The sequence below is a fragment of the Chiloscyllium punctatum genome, chromosome 10 (assembly GCF_047496795.1).
Source record: "Chiloscyllium punctatum isolate Juve2018m chromosome 10, sChiPun1.3, whole genome shotgun sequence".
NCBI classification, from domain to species: domain Eukaryota; kingdom Metazoa; phylum Chordata; class Chondrichthyes; order Orectolobiformes; family Hemiscylliidae; genus Chiloscyllium; species Chiloscyllium punctatum.
The window spans coordinates 52,981,859-53,000,765 of record NC_092748.1 but is presented as its reverse complement, the minus strand read 5'-3'; the positions used below and the strand labels follow the sequence as shown (position 1 = coordinate 53,000,765).

General features: G+C 37.6%; 1 protein-coding gene across 1 annotated transcript in view; it reads left to right on the top strand.

Moving 5' to 3' along the window:
* Positions 1-18,907, top strand: part of agps (alkylglycerone phosphate synthase) — a 158,917-nt gene that overhangs the window by 52,002 nt on the left and 88,008 nt on the right. Inside the window, exon 7 of the mRNA XM_072579139.1 lies at positions 9,396-9,475. Within this exon, the coding sequence (XP_072435240.1) occupies positions 9,396-9,475 (80 nt within the window). The remainder of the gene's footprint in view (positions 1-9,395; positions 9,476-18,907) is intronic.

Sequence of the window (18,907 nt, the reverse complement as noted above, 5' to 3'; positions counted from 1 at the left end):
TCATCTTTAGAGGTTTAGAACATGGTGTTGAGTCACTAGTGGGTGGTGGTACTGATTTGTTTATTGATAGTGAACACTCAATTTTCCATTGTTTGTTTTCTACTTCTCGCAGCACTACCAACTTGTGTTTATCAAGGAGGCATACTGCCGTTAGAAGTGTGAGCCAGTCATAATCAACAGTGTTCTTTGGCATTGTTTAAGTTGGTACTATTGACTCTCCACTTTCACAACTATCAAATGTGTGCCACAAAGCCTCCACCTCTCGTTTATCTTGGTGTTAGAACATGATAAAACTGAGGGATAGTGATTTATCAATTTGTGAAATTGGCAGACATTCATTAAAACAATCACTTGATCATCCCTCCCATTGAACCTAATGTCCACCGGCGAACAAGTTCCCAAGTTAACTATAATTGAGATGGGTTTTCTGAGGTAAGTTGTGATGTCACTGTGACCTCAGTGGTCATGAGTTTGTGTTCTACAAAGAAATTGCACTCTACACAGCTTGGAGCATGCTGCTATATAGCCTTATTAGTTAGTGTATCAACAAACATTGTTTAATAATTACTGAGAAGTTTGGCCTGAGTTTGTATCAAGACACCAGGATCCTGTATGAGAACCTGAAGCACTCTTTACAAGGTGTACTACAGCAATTTATAAATTCTAATCTTTACATTACAGCTTCTGCTATAATTATAACAAACAGTCTTACTGCAAATTCAACTAAACTCTGGGTCAGATATGTGGTTGGCACCTTTTGTAATCATTAAAAACACAGAAATAGAAAGCGCACACCAGATCATCAACGCCACACTCGCAGGAATTAGATTCACTAGAGAGGAAGAAAAGGACAACCAACTCCCATTCCTAGATATGATGGTACAGAGAACACCGAACGGAGAATTCACCACAAAGGTTTACAGGAAAGCCCCACACACAGACCAAGTCCTGAACTATGAAAGCAGCCACCCCAACACAAACAAAAGAAGTTGCATCAAGATACTGTTCAAAAGGGCCACAGCACACCTGAACTGCAAAAAGAGGAAGAAGGACACCTCTACAATGTATTCGCCAAAAACTGATACCCCCACAATTTCATCAACAGATGCCTAAGGGGAAGACAACAGAATGAGGACATGCCACAATCCAAAGGACTAGCCAAGTTACCATACATCAAGAACTTTTCTGAACTGGCAGCCAGACTACTCCGACCACTAGGATTCATAACAGCACACAAACCAACAGCCACTGTCAGACAACAACTCACCAGGACAAAGGACCCGATACCCAACATGAGCAAAACTAACGTAGTGTACAAAATCCCATGCAAGGACTGCACGAAACACTACATAGGACAAACAGGAAGACAGCTAATGATCTGTTCCATGAACACCAACTAGCCACGAAACGACATGACCAGCTATCCTTGGTAGCCACACATGCAGATGACAAGTAACATGAGGTCGACTGGGACAACACTACTATTATAGGACAAGCCAAACCGAGAACAGCCAGGGAATTCCTAGAGGCATGGCACTCATCCACAGATTCTATCAATAAGCACATCGACCTGGACCCAGTATACCGGCCACTGCAGCGGACAGCTGGAACTGACAACCGGAAGCGGCACTGACAAACCACTATAAATGCCGGAAGAAACAACACAGAAGCACTTCACAGGAGGCTCCCAAGCACTGAGGATGTCACCTAGACAAGGGGCGAAACGTCTGCAACACAAATTTCCAGCTCGGTGAACAGAACCATAACAACAATTTATAAGTTTTACTTCTTTAATACAGAGGAAGATGAGAGCAACAAAAATTGTGGGCATGCCCATCATTTCTTATGTTAACTTTAATGTGTTCTGCCACTCCTTTAGCACAATGGGTCCAAATCCTACAATGTCCTCCCTTGATTGCTATGAAAACTTGATCATAAGGTTTTTCAACAATTTAGAGGGTCAGTGCCATTGCCAGTAAGAAAGTGTTTTAAAAAAAGCTTTAATTAACTTTCATCTGTGAATAACTGAGATGAGAGTTTTCTTTATTGCGAGTGGTGAATCTTTGGAATTGTCTACTCCAGAGGGCTATGGAAATACAATAATTGACTATGTTTTAAGATGGAAGTCAAGGTTTGCCCAAAGAGGGGTGAAAAAAAAATCCATGGCTCAGTAGGGAAGTTAAAGATAACATAAGATATAAAAGCAAAACTTAAGTCACAGCATGTTGCAAATATTGGTGGATTGGGAAATTGTTTTAAAAAAAAATGAATGGTTACTAAAAAAGTAACAAAAAGTATAAGGTAAATTATGAAAGACCACTAGCAAAAGCTTCTATAAGTTGAAAATGGTATCCAAAGTAAATGTTGGTCCTTAGAGGCTGAGACTGGGGAATTAATAATGGGACAGAGACAAAAGTTAAATGAATATTTTGCCTCACTTTTCATACTGGAAGATACTGAAGCCATCCCCAAGTACAGGTAATGCAGAGGTTATAGAAAGTGCAACTTAATATGATCACCATCACTAGGGAAAAAGTACTGAGCCAACCTTTGTGATTAAAGGCAGACAAGTGCCCCAGAGCAAGACAAACTGCATCATAGGGTCTTAAAGGGCGGGAGCACAGATGGTAGATGGATTGGTTGCCTGACTTCTGGAAAGGCCCCAGTGGATTGAAAAAATGGTAATATAACACCCTGTTCCAAAAGGGAAGGAAACACAGTAGAAAATGACAGGTTATCGAAGTTTCTAACTATAGAATATATAGTTTACCATGTGACATTGGGAGATTGTTGGAATCCATTTTAAAGGAAGTAGTAACTGGTTAGTTGGCAAGTCAACACTGGCAATCCATCAGAGTCAGTATAGCTTTATGACTAATTTCCTAGAGGTCTTCAAAGACATACCAGCAAAATGGATAATGGGGTCCTGTAGATGTAGTATATTTAAACTTCCGGAAGGCACTTGATAAGGTGCCACACAAAAGATTAACACAAAGTAAGATCACAGAACAAAGAATTAAGAACTAGACTTTATTGTCACGTGTACTCAAGTATACAAATGCATCAGTACAGTGAAAAGTGTGCAAAGTTGCCATTTTCCAGTGCTATCATGGTTATAACTGGACAAAGGATTAGCTAACTGACAGAAATCAGTGTGTTGGGATAAATGGGCCCTTTTCTGCTAAGCAAACTGTAACCAGTGGTGTGCTTTGAGGTTCAGCACTTGGGTCCCAACTATTTAAAATCCATAGTAAAAAATTAGATGCAGGAGTAAAATAAACTATAGCCAGGTTTGCAGATGACACTACAATAGGTGGGAGAAAAAAGTTGCAATAAACAAATAAGACATTTAGCAAAGGGATATGGGTAGGTTAGGTGAATTGGTGAAAATTTGGCAAATGGAGTAAAGTTGATAAGTAGAAGCTTATGTCGATTGGTCAGAAGACATTATTGAGATTGCATCTGGAATACTACATATAATTTTGATCCCTTTGCTTGAGGAAGGAAGTAATTGCTTTAGAGGCAGTTCGGAGAAGATTCACTAGATTAATTCTGGTATTAAAAGGTCACTCTTTATGAAGAGTGACTGAGCAATTTAGGCCTAAGTTTATTAGAATGAGGTGATCCGATTGAGATATACAATATGCTAAAGGGTATTTACAAAGTATACATGGAGTGGATGTTTCTCCTTGTTGGGTAATCATGACTGAGGGGTCATAGTTTTAGGCGAAGAAGATGGGAAGGAATGAGTTCTCTTAAGGGGTTGTGAATCTGTGACATTCACAACCCAGAGCCCGGTGAATGCTGGGGCACCATATATATTTGAGAAGATAGATAGATTTTTCATTAGCAAGGAATTAAAAGGTGTGGAGAATGGGCAGAAAAATGAAATTTTCGCAGAAATGAGATCAATCATTATTGTATTAATGGTGGAGCAGCGTCATTGGGCTAAATTGCCTCGTCCTCGTCACATTAGGGGCAGCACAGTGGTTCAGTGGCTAGCACTGCTGCCTCACCGTGCCAGGGACCCAGGTTCAACTCCAGCCTCTGGTTACTGTATGGAGTTTGCACATTCTTCCCCGTATCTGTGTGGGTTTCCTCCGGGTGCTCCGATTTCCGCCCACAATCCAAAGATGTGCAGATCAGGTGAACTGGCCATGCTAAATTGCCCATCGTCTTCAGGAGTATGTAGTTTAGCTGCATTAGTTGAGGTAGACGTAGAATAATAGGGAAAGGGAATGGGTCTGGGTGGGTTATTCTTCAGAGGGTGGGTGTGGACTTATTGGGCCGAAGGGCCTGTTTCCACATTCTTGGGGTGCTATGATTCTTATTTCTGGATCATAATGAAATCAAGGGATATGTTGGGTTTGCATAACAAACTATGATTTGATGTTGATTATCAGCCATAATTTAATTATACAACAGAGCAGGCTTGTCGGCTGAATGGCCTACGCCTGTTCCTATGTTCCAATGAATGCATCCTCAAAATGAGAGCAAAGTGTAGGACTTCAGGTTATCAACTTGAATGGAAAAGATGAGTTGAATGGTGCTTCATACTTCAAGACCCAGAACTTCTCTCCATTGATTTGTTGACTAAATATAATTTCAATAATTTTCACTAACTGTGGATTACATAAATCGAGCAAGAATTCTGACTATACAGTTTATTGGGAGGTTTCTTGAGCTGTTTGTAGTAATGTCTTATGCTGAGTGTTCACTAAGTTTTAGTTACTGTAATCTTTCTGTCTTTATCATGTTCCATCCTCAATAGCTTTTTTAAACGTACTAGAAGGAAAAGCTAGAAAATCCACCTCTGGATGAATTTAAATGTACAGAGCCAATTCAAATTCCCATTGACCACAGCATGGAAGTTATGGTTCAACCACAAACTAGAAATAGTGTTTTTAATGCATGCTTGTAAGCTTTAGCTGATTTCTTTTTTGTTTTACAGCTCTAAGCTACACATTACTTATTAAAATGGTCATGAGATTAGTATTTTATCTCTTTGATAGGAATTGTGTTGTGTGAATAATCTGAAGGTAAGATTAAATTAGTGACCCTGCAGTTTAAACTAAAAGATTGGCCATTGAACTATATTAACTGGAAATTGCTGTATTCTAAAATTCTGCTATAACAGGGTAATATTGCAAAACTTGGCAAGTGTAGGTTTTGGAGAGATTTATGATAACTCCTGGAGTTCTGGGCACCAACAACAAGGGAGTTGTGCTTTCCTGCTACTGAGTTTGAAAACAAACTTGAGTAAGCACAAGTGACCTACAAAGATTAGTCAATTGAAAGGTAGCTTGTTTAGAAATCAGCAAACAAAGAATAGTAGTGTCTGCCCTATGGAGTTAGCTATTTTCGGAAATAGTAATAAAAGAAGGCAGATTTCAAAAAGAAATGTGGATTTATAGCATATGTTTTTTGTAAAATGATTTCAGTCTTGAACTTGGATCAGTAAATTGCTGCTGTTGGTTATTTTTTCTGAGATTTTATTTCAGCTACTTGGACTAATGAGCATATCAGCGCAACCCATGATGAAACTGGGCTACATTGAAAGTTGCTGTCAGTTGAGTTCTTCGTGTTAGAACCTCAAAATAGGTGAAGTTAATGCAGGCTTGTAAGGAACCCAGCTTTTGGACAGATTTAAGAATTGTAAATTTTTCAGATTTTGTGGACTCTGTAAAACATGGAAACACTGATGTTTCAACTGGAACATGTTGATTGCTTAGACACGTGGATTAGTCTCCATTCCGTTGTAGTATGAAATCTTTTGTGTTCACATGAGAAGACAGATTGGCCTTGATTTTAATCCCTCAGCCGAAAAAAATTGCCTCTAACAAAGCATTCCTTTGCTGTACTGATAACCTAGATTATGCACTTCAGCCACTAGAGTGGGACTTGGACTCTGGACACACTGACTCTGAAGTGAGGAAACTATAATTAACCCACGGCTAACACCAAATATAAATTAAGAAAGTTTGATGTTTAGTCACTGCTTCGGCAAAAACTTTACTCAGACTAATTGGGTAGACAAGATAACCACATCTATAAAAGCAGATGAGAACAGCATTGAGTTTGACTGTGTTACCCTTTAAATGAGTAGTCAGGCTACGGTGACATAAAAGATGATCACATGATTATACTGGAAGCTGACTTGTCATCAGACCTCCTCAAAATTGTGCATTAGTGAAGGAATAGCCTTTACTAGGGGAGAACAAAAAAAACTGAGAAAGCAAGCTATGCTCTTATTTCAAAGAATAACACTTGCAATTTTTTTCAAATGCATCTAATGTCCCAATCAAAAATACTGTGTTCAAATTTATACAAAATTAGTACTGATCTGTTTTCTCTCTCTACTGGGCATTAAAGTAACTAGTCTGCTTCCTGCAGGCAATTCAAAATCTGTTTCTCATTAACTGTTCAATGTTTTTGCCTTGTATATTTTTGTTAATTCTTCTGCATTACTTAACTAGTTATGGTTGGCTTATTCATGTGCCATATCCATGAATCATTGTGGTGTGTGGAAGGGTAAAATCTAATTTGATTTTTTTCAAACATTATTTTTTTCTTTTGATTGCTAGTGAAACTTGCTGGTTTATCTCCATGCCCTTCAACTTATTCAATATGAAGGCAGGAATCTTAACATTCTGAAGCATTTCTATTGCTGGACATAATGTAGGCTTTATCTATGATTATTGTTATACATATTAATCTTTTTACTGGTTTAGATTTATAGAAGCATAAAAGCTTGCTTGCAAGATGTGACTACAGAACTGTTGGAGCATGTGTGTCTCAACCAGTTAAATATGGATCTGAGTTTGAAGTTTCCTAACATTCAAATGTCAGACAGACTAACATGATATACCATGACTGCAAATTTCCTAATAGAAATATGCACAAGCAGCAACAGCAGTGTTTAAGCTTAGTACACCCAAGACTTTTTTTGGTGATCTGTTAGTATAATGATGCACAAAGAAGTGCAGAACTGACAAAATAAACTTTAGCTCATCACTGCATAGATAGCCAAATCTAAAGGCATACACAGAAGTTAACAAAGACTCTCAAAACATTTGATGTGCAACTAGTATTGCTTCAATATTTCTTTAGATGCAATGTTTCTTGTTCCTTCAGTAAAGTCTCAAAATTGAAATGTCTCATTTCAGAAAACACATTACATAAAGTTCTCCATTTATAAGCACTAACTGAGGAGTATAAATCCTGTCAAGAGTCTAGCCTTGTGATGTGTATATTATTGTACAATATGAAAGTTATCTAAATTGAAAAAGGAAGTTTTACACCAGGTGGGTTCAGTATAAATCTAACTCTTTTTACAATTTCAACATCTATTATTGAACAAACCAGTCTTGTTCGTGACAAAGTCATTGCTTGCTATTCAAGTTTTGTAGCACTTTTACAGCTGCTTCCTTGAGTCAATTTTTGTGCATGCCCATTGGAATTAGGCTGCCTTTGGAAATTCTGGGAGATGTCGACTTCTTTGGTAGAGTCAATTCTGATGTATTCATTTTGTTCACCTAACAGCTTTTCCAAAATGATTTAATTCAAGTATAGTTTTGGACTGTGGGAGGAAACCGGAGCACCCGGAGGAAACCCACGCAGACACGGGGAGAATATGCAAACTCCACACAGTCAGTAGCCTGAGGCGGGAATTGAACCCAGGTCTCTGGCACTGTGAGGCAGCAGTGCTAACCACTGTGCCACCGTGACTCCCAATCTTTCCACTAGGGTAATTTTGCTGTTGAATTTTCCTTATCTTCTGCTATCTTTTTTCCTCCTTCAGCTTTTGGTAGCTGAATGCATCATGCACCCCTGTCCTCCCAATGCCTCTCTATATAGTGATAGCAACTATCACACAAAGTGATCAAACAAAATAGTTTGGATAGACAAGATATTTGTGCTGCGAGTGTGACTGATTTTCAAAGTACAGTAGAACTTCCTAGCTGAAGTAATTGCAATTAACTAATGATATTGGACATCTTGTTTAATAGAAATCTGCAGATATGTTTTCACTGCTTGAGCTTCAATGAAAGTATGCAAAAGGAATCAACGATTGGTAATTTACCTTTTATTTTGAGCTAAAAAGCCAAAGTTAGTTCAAGCCTAGATAGGGTACATTAAGTCTCTGACGTTATGCATTGTGGAATTTTCAGAAAATTTTCTACCCAAGAATATCTAGGATTAATGTAGTCTCTCAATTTCAAAGAAATCTAATTTCTTGCAGAACTCTACTACTCTTACATCTACCTCCCTTCAGTTCAGGCAGTAGAAACTTTGCTCTTTGTGGCATTCCTAGATTAGGCAGGGAAAAAATTGATCGATTCTCATTCCTTCTCCTTATCCAGCGACTCTGGCTGAAAAGGTGTCATATAGGTATGAGGGTAGGACTCTATTGTAAAGACATCTTTGATGTATAAGTAATGACATTCGGTTTCAAAGGCCTCTTAGCTATTCTGCAGCAAAATAAAGTTTTTTGGTCAGCTGGATGTCAACATAGAACGCAATCATCATGTTCAAGCAGCTCCAAAACAACAAACATTTGTATTTGAGAACTTTTCTTTATCTTATGTGGAATACACATAATAGGCAAATGTCATTAGTTACTGCTCACTAAGAGTTGAGACTTGGCACTCTTAAACATAAGCATGGGGCTCTGCTGACATTTAACAAGCCCAAAATTATACAATCTAATATGTTAAAGAACATTGGTAGATACTCTGCATTCTGGACATTGATCTACACAATTCTCTGGTCAGATGATAAAGAGCCAAATGTTTTGTAAGACAATATTTATTTCTTTTTGGATACTACACCATATCTTCAAAGTAAAATGGGATGGGGTTGTGTAAGATAAGCTTATCTATCTATAGAATAGCCAGTGGAGTTCATGAAACCTTTTGCTGCTTGTTTTAGCAAAACTGTTTTGTTTCCATTATTGCTGTGTAGAGGTGAGTTGCTTGAGAGTGGTGATTGACTATGGCCTACTGACTAGCACATTTTGGTCTTCTAACACCCACCACGTTTGTGCTCAAATAATGAAAGTTTATTTTTGTAGTTAATGTTGTTTTGAGTTGAATGTAATAGCCTGACATAAATTGACAATTCACTGTCTTTCACATACTTGACAGCGTTTGTTCTTTGTGGTGAATTCTTTTTATTAAATGTTGAATAGCTCCAATGTTTGGCATATATCAGAAGTAATTCAACTTGCAGTTCTGTCAACACTTTCCTAATATTATCACAGTCTAAATGGCAGTCCATGTCCTGCTGAGTACATCTGTGCTGAGTTGTCTGGAGACCATCAGTGTTAAGTGTTTGTAAAACAAAGAAAAGCAAAGCCACTATAAAATCAGTCGTTTAATTTCCTTTACTTGCAGGAGGGACAAGTGTTTCCGATGCTCTGGAGTGTCCCACAGATGAAAAACGAACCATACTTTCTTTGGATACTTCGCAGATGGTATGTAATAAAGATTTTGGAAAGACTCCTGATGGTAATAAAAGTAAAAATTTAATTTAAACCGTACCAAGTCCAACTCTCTTGTCATGCTTATTTTAACCAAAGCATCCTCAAGGAGCTTTGTACCTTCCACATGTAGTTAAGAATGTTTCTCGTGTTCTGTGGGAAGTGATTAAAGGTATTCAGTTGATTATGAAGTTTGACTTTTATATTGGATTATGCTGGTTTATTTGAATTTTTCTTTTTGAAGTATTTTAATTTGAGGTCTACAGGGGTTTAAAGGATTTGCCTTCTCCTTGTTGTTTTAGTTAAGATTATCCTTCCAAGTACCAATTTAAAAGAAATACAAGCCTTTGAGAAAGAATGGGTGTTGTTCATTTTTTCCTTGTATTCTCAGCATCAACATGCTTTATATAGCACAAGAAAATAAGTAGGAATAAAATGTTAAACTTTATATGTTAAATTTATTACACATCTTAAATTATCCTTGCATGAAGTTGAGTTATGTGGTATTCCTTGTTTGAAGATTTCTTCCCATAAAGAAGAACTTGCATTTGTATTATACCTTTCATGACCACTGGTTATCTCACAGCACTTTCCAGAAGTGAAGTACATGTTGGGTGTAGTTGCTGTTGTAATGTGGAAAATGTAGCAGCCACTCTGCACACAGGAAGTTCTCATAAATATAAATGTGATAATGGCCAAATATTTTTGTGTTCGTTTATGGATAAATATTGGCCAGGACATGAGGGACAACTCCCCTGCTTTTCCAAGTAAAATCTTTGGATCATTTATGTTCACCCAAGGGAAGGACATAGGACCTTCATGACTTTGCAAAAGGTGGAATCCCGACCAGTGCAGCATTCCCTCAATACAGCATTGGAGTGTCAGCCTAAATTGTCATGTGGATAAGTCCTCATGGTACTTGAACCACAACCATCTCTGGAAAATGTTTTATGAACAGACATGGCTGTGTAGATTACGGAATATTGCATTTGAGATTATTTTGACTGAGGAATTTGTTCACAAGCTAAAACTAAATTGAGCGCACTGAAATTTGTTGGATGCATCAGGGGATGCCACTCCTTTTTAGAGCCTTTCCTGTTTCTTTCAAGCACATTCTAGCTCCAGTAGGTGCACTAACCCTGAGCAGACAGTGATGCAAAACTATATGAAACACGTCTTCCAACAGGTTATGCCAGCTTAACTGCATTTATGTCACTTATTGTTTTACATTGGTGAATTTTAATTTTTTATACAATTCCAAACAAGAATAATGTTTTTAACTTTTGAGAAAAAATCAAAATAATTTGATTTGCTTCATCACTTAAGATGGGAAAACCTCCTTGACTAGATTGATGAGAGCCCATAAAAGGGTTATGGTAGTTGAACATGCTTTTCTTAAATAATTGTCTTTTAGAAATGCTTAAACTGCTCTCAGAACTCTGCTACGTGAATGCTGTCACTTTTACATTCCAGCCCATAAATCTTGTTTTTTGAAAACACCCAGCATGCGATGCGGTTTGGTGAACAGTTTCCAAAGTTAATTAAACAACCTGAACTGTACAGCAGGGTCACATGTATTATTCTGTCTGAAATGTCAGAGTATACAAAAGAATACTAGCATTTTGTATTTCTGTAACTTGTAACATACATTTTGCTGAAATTCAAACCTAATTACCTGAACAGGAATTCTCTTTTGAATGGAGAAAATTTGAGTGGAAAGATTTCATGACTTTTTAAAAATGAAGTTAGTCCAATCTCATTCTTGAGTAAAACTTCCATGGCTTTCCAACATAAGTTGAAATGGCGCGGTAGAAATTTTTTTAGTTCTGTCCGCATTTTTGTTCTGTATAAGACAGTGAAAGTTAAGTTCCCTTAAATGGGTCAGATTCTTAAACAGCTTTCTTTGTTGTGTTTCAGATTTTTTTTGAGTTAAAGAATTGCAGTTAGTTATTCTTTTCACCACTGGAGATCAAATGGCATGGCCACCATTTTTGTTCAGTTCTTAAAAAAATGGAAACCGGGTAACTGCACAAGATTAGAATAGAAAACTGTATTTATTGACAGAATAATGCAGTCAAAAAAGTCTGGTACTGTAAAACATTTTAACACCATTCCTAAAAATAAAAACAGAATTTTTTGAGTTGTTTTAAAAACACTCTCTCGCAATCTGGCTGGGTCTTTGGGTGCAAACTTCTAATGTGAATTTCCAATATACTCAGTTTAAGTATCCAGCAGAACAAAACTTGAGTAACCCAAGTAGTGATTCACGCCATTGGAATTCTTTTACGTTCAACATGAAATGAAACAGATCCTACATGCTGCGATGTGAGGGTTCCGATATCTGGATATTGCTAACTTGCTCCCAACAGTTTCCATACTCGTTTAGACCCTAGATTAATTATGGCAATTATATGGTCTGTCAGATTGCCTAAGTTAAGGTTTCAAATAGTTCTGGCTAGAAACAACATCCTTTCAACTTGATTTCTGAACAAATGTGCACAGACGAATGATAAATATCTATCCTGACACTGCTTTCTCATAGAAAACATTTGGCAGTCATTTAGGAGAACAGAAAATCATTGGCACTGAAATCATAAGATTTTCGCAATGAAATAGCCCATTTAAAGTCTTAAAATACAGAATTCAGAAGTGTATTTTTTGCCAAGTTCCAGAATAATCTAAAATATTGTACTTGTGATTTTTGAGTAGAAGTACTAAATCAGCAATTTTAAAGACCATAAGACCAAAATATAGAAGCATAAAATAAGCCATTCGGCCCCATCAAGTCAGCTCCATTATTCATTCATGGTTGATAGCTTTCTTAACCCTATTTTCCTGCCTACTCCCCATAACCTTTGATCGCCTTGACAATCATGAACCTGTCTATCTCTGTCTTAAATATGCTCAATGATCTGGCCTCCAACAGAATAATAGAATATTATTCTATTGTGGCAATGAAATTGTGGCATAGAAATGTGGCAATGATTTCCATAGATTTACCACTCTCTGGTTGAAGGGGTTTCTCTTCACCTTCATTCTAAAGGAGCTTCTTTTATTCTAAAGCTGTGCGCTCTGGTCAGAGTCTCTCCTGCTAATGGAGGCATCTTCCCAACATCCACTCTGTCCAAGTTGTTCCGCGTTCTGTAAGTTTCAATTAGGTTCCCCTCATTCTTCTAAATTTCAAGTATAGACCTAGCATCCTCAAACATTTTAAAGTTTTAATGTCTTAGACATTGCTATTTGGTTGTAGTTCTGGAACCCCTTTTTCAAATTTGACTATCATGAATTCTGGTCGTTTGATTGGAATCAGGCAGTAAATTGTCCATAATATGGATTAGTTTGATTGGGACTTTATAATTCCATGTATGAGAGTTGTCATCATTAATTTGATTTGAGATACTAGATATTGAGCATATTATTGAGAGACAATTTGTTCCATGTGGTTTGGATTTCTATTGGTTTATTGAATTTAATTTGTTATCACATGTACCGAGGCACAGTGAAAAGCTTTGTTTACTCACATTTCTATTGCCAATCAATAAGTATCGGAGCAAGTCTGCATTAGGGAAGTGTGCTCTTGTTGGTGCACCCAAATGCAATGTAGGTTTAGTATCCTGTTAGCTTGGTTACTGTTGCACAGTAAGAAGATTTTTCTTCAGATTATTTTTCAAACCAAGCATATGATCATATGCCTGCTTCCAAACTGCATTTATTTGCACATCCTACTTGTCATTAGTTTTATTAATTTTGAAGGGTGTGCCTCTGGGATTTGTGCATTATCAATGTATTTAAATCACGTCATATTTTGTTTTTCAAAATAAAACACAATTCCATTGAACAAAATTCTGGGTGCACAATGTTGTTTTTCAGTTCCATTTTAAATCTCTAGAATACAAGTTAAGTCTATTTTCTCTAGAATTTGGGAGGTCAACAGGTGATCTGGTCTGACTGGAGTCTTCAAAATTTTAATGAAAAAGATATGGTAGATAAAAATCATTTCCACTGAGGATTCTACAACTACGGGGCATAGTCTGAGAATTAATGTGAGACCTTTCAGGAAAGATGTTCGGAAGCACTTCTATGCACAAAATTATGGTAGGCATTGGACCTCTCTTCCAATATAATTTAAAAGTCTGAGAGAGATGATTTTTCTTTAAATAAAGGTGTTCAGGAATAAGGGCCAAAGGCTGGTAAAAGGAAGTTAGGTCGCAGATCAGCCGTTAATTGATTGAAAGGTGGAGCAGGCTCGAAGAGCTAAATGTCCAACCCTTGTTCCTGTGTTTTCCCCCTCTGCTCACTATGCAACTCTTCATGCCTACGTGCTGAAGAAAAGAGTTTTTTCCCCTAAGCATTGTATACCTGAATTTGAATTGTGGAGTAATTTGACTATTTTGAAATTTATGCCTTCAGTTGATCTTTTGCTGTACTTCCAGTCTTCGATCTGAATTCTGAAAATAAACCTTTTCATGTCAATTGAGAACTGCCTTTGCTCTTTATGCCTCTGGCTCCTTACTACATTATCAAGATTCTTCACAAGCTTTCAGAAAGTGGCCATTAACCTTTTAGTTTCAAATTGTTGTGCTTAACATTTTGAGGCAGTGGCTTTCACTAAATATCCTATGACATTTCAATTCACTAATTGTTTTGTACTTGTGAACATGACTGGTATCTTTGTAACCACTAACCACCTTCACTTGAGCCCTTAAAATATAAAACCCTTCATTGGATGACATGGCCTGATAAATTTGTCATGGTGCTGGGGAATTGCAGCATGAGCAAAAAGATGATGGCTTTCAGGCTCATGGATTCTTCAGTTTGACTCCGTTCTGCTGATACATATATCAATCACCTACAGATTGCCTTTAGGTTTTGTTACATTGACACATCTGGAAGTGCAGCAAAAGACCTTTGATCTGTCTGATTGCTTGTGTCAGCTCCTAACTGCAGGGAATTTAGAGGTCTTTGGTCTGCTGGGTGAAAGTGCTGCGATCAGACAGCATGTTGGAGTCATGAGGTCTGTCAGTACTCTGGGTTGGTGGGTGGCGGGGGGAGCAGTTGCAGGAAAGCAAAGCAGACGTAGGAAGGTCTTGTACCTGGTTTCAAAAACTGAAAGACTAATGGTATCAGAGCACAGGGCATAGCTATTTCTGATTTTATGATGTGTGAAAGCATTAAAACTACCAATCTAGTGATAATTATGTCAATAAATTTGAGTGCTCATCTGAATACATATGAGATTAAAGCTAATCAGAATGCAGACATCTAAAGCATAATGTGAGATGCATTTTGTTTTGTTAACTTTATAGACACTTGTAAAAATTAAATCAAATATCATTGTTCTGTGGTGTGAAGCTTGGTTAGATGCATTAAGTGAAAATAAACAGAAATCCAACATTTACAAATACACGATGGTGTTGGCTTTGTATTGTTTTCTCAAAATGCAAGCAAAACACGTTTTGTATGTAAGTGGGGTTTTAATTTGGCAAATCCTGTTCAAAACTATCAATAGAAATGATTTTATGATGAAGTGTAAGGGTGGAGAGGCTGAGGGTTAAGAGTTTGAAAACAAACGAGCAAAGATCTGTTCAACCATAACGTACAACGAAAATAACGTACAAGGCCATGTCATCCAATGAAGGGTTTTATATTTTAACTGCTCAAATGAAGGTGGTTAATATAGCAAATTCTTCGTGAGGAAGGCAAATCAAAATTGTGCATCAAATAACTATTTATTCTGCAGGGTGCATCTTCTACCACTGCAGTGAACCTGTACTATTGTAGAGTAGGAAGAAAGTTTTAAAGGAGCAACATCCCATTAAGAGTTTTTATTAAGTCATTGGCCTGGAACTGCTTTGTTAGACTTCATCCGCTTTTTGTACTAGGAAGTACTCAGTGCAAACTGCTTGGCATTTTACATGTCTGAGACCTGGTGAAGCATGTTCTCTCAGCCAGTGAGATTTAACGATTGCGAAAGGAATGATAAGCAAATGGGGTGAGTTAGTCAAATCATGTGCAGAACAAAACTAGCTGGGCATGAGATTTAGTGAAGAGGCAAAAGTCAGTCGTTTTGTTACGTATATACTTGCAATTTCAGTTGTTTCCTTCCTGGTGAGAGTAGCTGAATGAGTTAAGTAGCTACCCTAACTTTCTGTCACTAGGTTGATTAAAAATTAATGTGCAACTGAATAATAACTTGAGAATGATGATGGCTAGTTTCAGTTTTTACCACAATTTGTGGGAATGCTAATCTCGTGGGGCATTTCTTATGATTTGTACATAAATAATGATTTGCACAGTTAATTTGCTAGCAAATTTTGAACCCAATTAATTATTTAATTGTACAATAGCAGTGATCAGTAAGGTCAGTATTGTAGGATACTGAGAAAGCTAGAGAATGCTGTTGGATAATATCTGCCTCTACCACGTAAAGATCATAGCAAACATAAATGGCTGCTAATTTTCAGTTTCTGTAATATTCATTTAAATGTTGTGATGATCACTAATTTCACACAACTTTATTAATATCCTGCCCTGTATAAAGGTGGCAAGGGTGAGTGCAGTGCCTTTTGAGATTTCCAATTCTCATTTCCTTCATTACAGTGGAAAATCATTTGGTGTCTGGGTTTAAGTGAAATGAGCTGAGCTTTTGTGCCACTAGTTTGCATCTTGTTTGACTATCTCTAAAATGATTATAAATCTAACAAGTTAATTTGGTAGTTTTTTGTGTAACTGTTGTGGATAAGTTTTTTTTTAATAAAAAGGGTCAGTGTGGTGGTGCTGCATCTGTACCTCTTGTACATGTTGTCGAATTGTTTGATATCAAATTCAATGACTGTAGAGCTTTGGTGAAATACAAAACTTTTTTTAAAAAAAAGTGCAATGATTTACAAAATTCCAGATTACAATGCCATGAAAATCCCAGAACGAATAATCCAATTGGCAATCTATAAATTCTACTTTCAAAGCCCAACTTTGCTGGACATGATTTTCCAGTTTACAAACTTGTTTGCACATTTATACTTCAAAAAAAATTGATTGTTGTTTAAAAGATAGCAATTCTGCCATCTAGCAAGATGCACTTTTACGTTTGGTGATTTAACTGAACATTCATGAGTACCATTGACCCGATGCTGGAGAGTCAATTTTTGTAAGGCAATAGTGATGAATATTGTGATACCCAATAACAATAGTGACTAGGTAAGATCGTATGAATAGGTTGCACATTGTTTTCCCATTTGTTGGTATTTTTACGAAGTTGCATAGGTTTACTCATCAGAAATGGTTTTACACACCACCTGGAGCAGGTTTGGCCTTGAGGCCAGGCCTCCAGGTTCAGAGGTAGGGCCACTACCATTGTGCCTCAGAGACCTCGACACAACGTTATATGCTGTAGCTTACAACACTAGGGATCAGAGCGTGGGGGACAGAGGTGGAGTGGGCCACTGTTAGGTTGCTCACTGAAAAGAACAGCTGAACAAGTGTCATCACTGGAATAAAGACCACCCACTACTGGCACCAGTTGATTGTTAGTGATGGGAGAAACCAAAAATATGCTAACGAATTCATTGCAAGCCAAGTGCAGTGCTCAATTGATTTTAGTGTTTAACCGATTGGTAAGTGCTTTTTAAAAAATGCTTTAAAGTTCCAGAGATTCAGCAGAGGCCAAGTTCTACCAGCCATTCCTGACATGGACAATTTATATTGCCCTTTAAAAAGCTCATAAATTACACACTGAAAATTTAGCAAAACAACTTCAATGTTGTCTCCTCTCCTCTGAAGCTGTTCAGCCATGACCTGAAACAGACTCGCTACCATAGCCACATCTCCTTCCTCAGTGCCTGCCTCCAGAGCCAACCGATCCCGCGTGACTCCGGCCGACATTCAGGCCATCACACAATTTGGACCTGACCAGGACAATCACTTCCTGCAACAAATCCAAAGCTCCAGAAACAGTTATCCCTCTGGATCCTCCACTCCACACTCGCAGCCATGTGCCGTCACCTACTTTCCCTGCAGTCAGCCCTGCCCCAGGTCAGGGCCACACTCTCTCCCAGACCTGCAAAGTACATTGTCGTTCTTCATCCTTAGAAGAATCCACATGCTCAACAAACGCTTTTTCTCCACCATATTAGACATCAAAGAATGTAAGTATATCAAACTTTCACATACTTACCTCCAAACTCAGGATTCCTCAATCATCCCAAAGGTTGCTCCTGGCCTCCAGAGCCTCTTTGACGCCAGTAGCCATGTGGCCGCTCCAGCTATTACCATCGTGGCAAACGATGAGGTCACTTCCACCCCTGAAATCCCACAGATCGCAGCTGTCACTGACTATACTGCCACTCCGATCGCCACCAACTACCCCTGCGACCATCTCAAGATCCACCACCATCACATTGCTGATCAAGAGCTCATGCTCAAAACTTTGACTCCTGCTCCTCGGATGCTGCCAGACCAACTCTGCTTTTCCATCACCATACCTTTCACCTTTTCAAAATGGTGCTGGATTGTGGTGACTGTTGAAGGTTTTTCACTGCATTTTGCTGTGCTATTTATTGTAAAATGTAAGTGCCAATGAATAAACCATTTCTTCATTTGTTCATTAAAGGCAAGGTTGAATTATTACAGAATTTGAAAAGCTCATGTTTGTGAGAAATTCTCCAAAAATATTTAATTTTCCATTTAAAAGGTTATTTTTTTGAAGTTAATATTCATTTTTGAAAGAGAAATATTATATAGATTTGAATTTTCACAGATCAACTAGATAACCTTTTTTCCCAAAAATTGCTTCTGTAGCCATTATGGCTCTTTAAACTCCATTGAGACTTTGAGCTGATGTGTTTTAGTAGTAGCAACCTTGTGTCTTAAAGTTACAGGGTTAACCTCCACTTCAGAGACAGGAGCAAAAGATTTTGGCTGACAATCCAGTGCTTGCAATGTTGGATATGTCACCTTTTTGGATGAAATGTTGAACAGAGGCCTTTTCTATCCTCTTAGAATCTCTCATGTCCATCCATGGCATATTTTGAAAATAGGTTATCTTTATTTGGTCCTTGCCCCATATTTATCTCTCAGCTAGTATTGCTTAAATGTCTTATTTTGTTGTCACTGCTGTCTGTGGGACCCTGATGTGATCAAACTTGTGCTGTTGCAGCTAAAACTAAAATATTGAATTAAATATCTGCTTAGCAACCCATGTAAATTGATTTTTTAAAAATATATAAACAAAATGATTTACATTCATTTAGACCTTTCAAGCTAGACTTTAATGTTGGCCTCTCACCATGCCAGCAATGACATGGGTCATATAAAATGTAAAATCATTTCCTGTTTTGATGTTCATTAAAACTATTCTACTGTTCCAAAAATGTAACCATTCAAGAGTTTCAACATTGTACTTAATGTATATGCAAAAGAAGGATTGAC